The sequence below is a fragment of the Chinchilla lanigera genome, unplaced genomic scaffold (genome assembly GCF_000276665.1).
Source record: "Chinchilla lanigera isolate Chin_1 unplaced genomic scaffold, ChiLan1.0 scaffold00194, whole genome shotgun sequence".
Lineage (NCBI taxonomy): Eukaryota > Metazoa > Chordata > Mammalia > Rodentia > Chinchillidae > Chinchilla > Chinchilla lanigera.
In genome coordinates, this window is record NW_004955595.1 from 899,988 (window position 1) to 901,478 (window position 1,491).

At 54.2% G+C, this 1,491-nt stretch overlaps 1 protein-coding gene across 1 annotated transcript in view; it reads left to right on the forward strand.

Moving 5' to 3' along the window:
* The window catches only part of LOC102007390 (EKC/KEOPS complex subunit LAGE3-like), a 9,481-nt gene extending 8,789 nt beyond the window's left edge, over positions 1-692 (forward strand). Inside the window, exons 2-3 of the mRNA XM_005414678.1 lie at positions 62-184; positions 349-692. Of these exons, the coding sequence (XP_005414735.1) occupies positions 62-184; positions 349-487 (262 nt within the window). The 3' untranslated portion in view covers positions 488-692. The remainder of the gene's footprint in view (positions 1-61; positions 185-348) is intronic.
* The last annotated feature ends 799 nt before the right edge of the window (positions 693-1,491 follow it).

The following is a 1,491-nucleotide window of genomic DNA, read 5'->3' on the forward strand; positions in this document are numbered from 1 at the left end:
GAGCTGCCCCTAAGGGAGGGTCTGGTTTGCAGAGGTTTGTGCCTTAACCTGTCTCCATCAGCACTGTCAGGGTGCCTTTCGGATGTCCCATAGAGGCGGAGGTCGGCCGAACATCCCTGGCTATATTGGGGGAAAACCCTGACGTTTACAGGGTGCTCAGCGTGGCTGGCAGCGTCCTGACTGTGTCAGTCTTACAAGGGCCTGGGCTCGGGGTGCAGCCCGAAGAGCAGGGAGGGGCATTTTCATGGACAGGGGAGGTGCCTGAGAGTTAGCACTAAGCAGGGCGGGGTCTCTAAGCCAGGGTATAGCTCTGACTGGTGACTGGATTTTCCTTTCTCTCACTTTCAGGACATGGGTGGCCCAGGACCGGCGACGCCTACAGACAGTGTTCACTACCTTCCTTAACGACCTCGCCCTCCTCTTACGGACCATGCGGCGTTTCGGGCCCCTATTTCCCCCCGAATCTCTGCTAGGGAAAGGGGGTTGAGGTCCATGCTCCCATACCACACAGTGCATCCCTCCCTAGGCCCTAAATTCCTGCATGTATTGCCATGTCCTTGTTGAACCCTAACTTTTTTTGCCTTTGTTAGTTATTCATTGGGTGCTCGGGGCCCACTTGTTTAGTGTCCCTGTTGCTGGACACAAGACAAGACTGAATGTGTGTCACTTCATAAAATAAAGTTGAGCAATGATTCCGTGCCTGAGTTTCTTTCAGCTAAAGCATCTCCCTATTCCAGCTTTTGGCCTCTGAGGAGGATTGCACCTTCCCACGGGGGACATATACTTAGGAGGGAGGGGGAGGTGGAGCAAGTAAACAACACCAGGGTGGTATAAGTAGCTCCGGGGGAAGAGCATTCACAGCCCATGGACAGGAGGTCAGGAGGGGAAGGATGTTTGCTGCTGGGGTGGGGGCTTCGTTCAGCACCTGCAGGACTCAAAGCAAAGGTCAGAGGAAGAGGGCTCCAGTGGGCTGAGGGCATTGTGGCCTGGTACCTGACCCCAGGGGTCTCGCCCAAAACTTCCTCTGTGGGATCAGCCACTGCCCTTGATGGAAAGAGAGCTCAGGAACCAGGAGCCCTCTCCTGGCCATTTCCTTGGCTGATGTTCAATGGGAGGGTGATGATAAAAGGTGTCTCTGTCCAGGGCAATGCGAAGCTGGGGAGAGGGGTCACCTTTGCTGGGGTGAGAGGAGGGTCTGCTTCCTCCCCTGGAGAGCCCGCAGTCCCCTGCCAAGTCAGATCACTGCTGCCCACCCTGCCCAGACTGCTTCCTGCTCCCTGCTCACGGTTACAATCGCTCATCTTTAAGAGCTTTGCAAACCTTTACCCAAATAGCAACCAGAACAAGAGATTCTTGAATGGATCGTGGCATTTATCTGGGGGAGAGATGGACCTTGGAATGGGAATAAGCATGCCTTAACTAACTGTGAGCACAGATGAGCAGGCTGAATCAAGGGGAAGGGTTTCAATATAAAAATGAGCAGGATTCAAT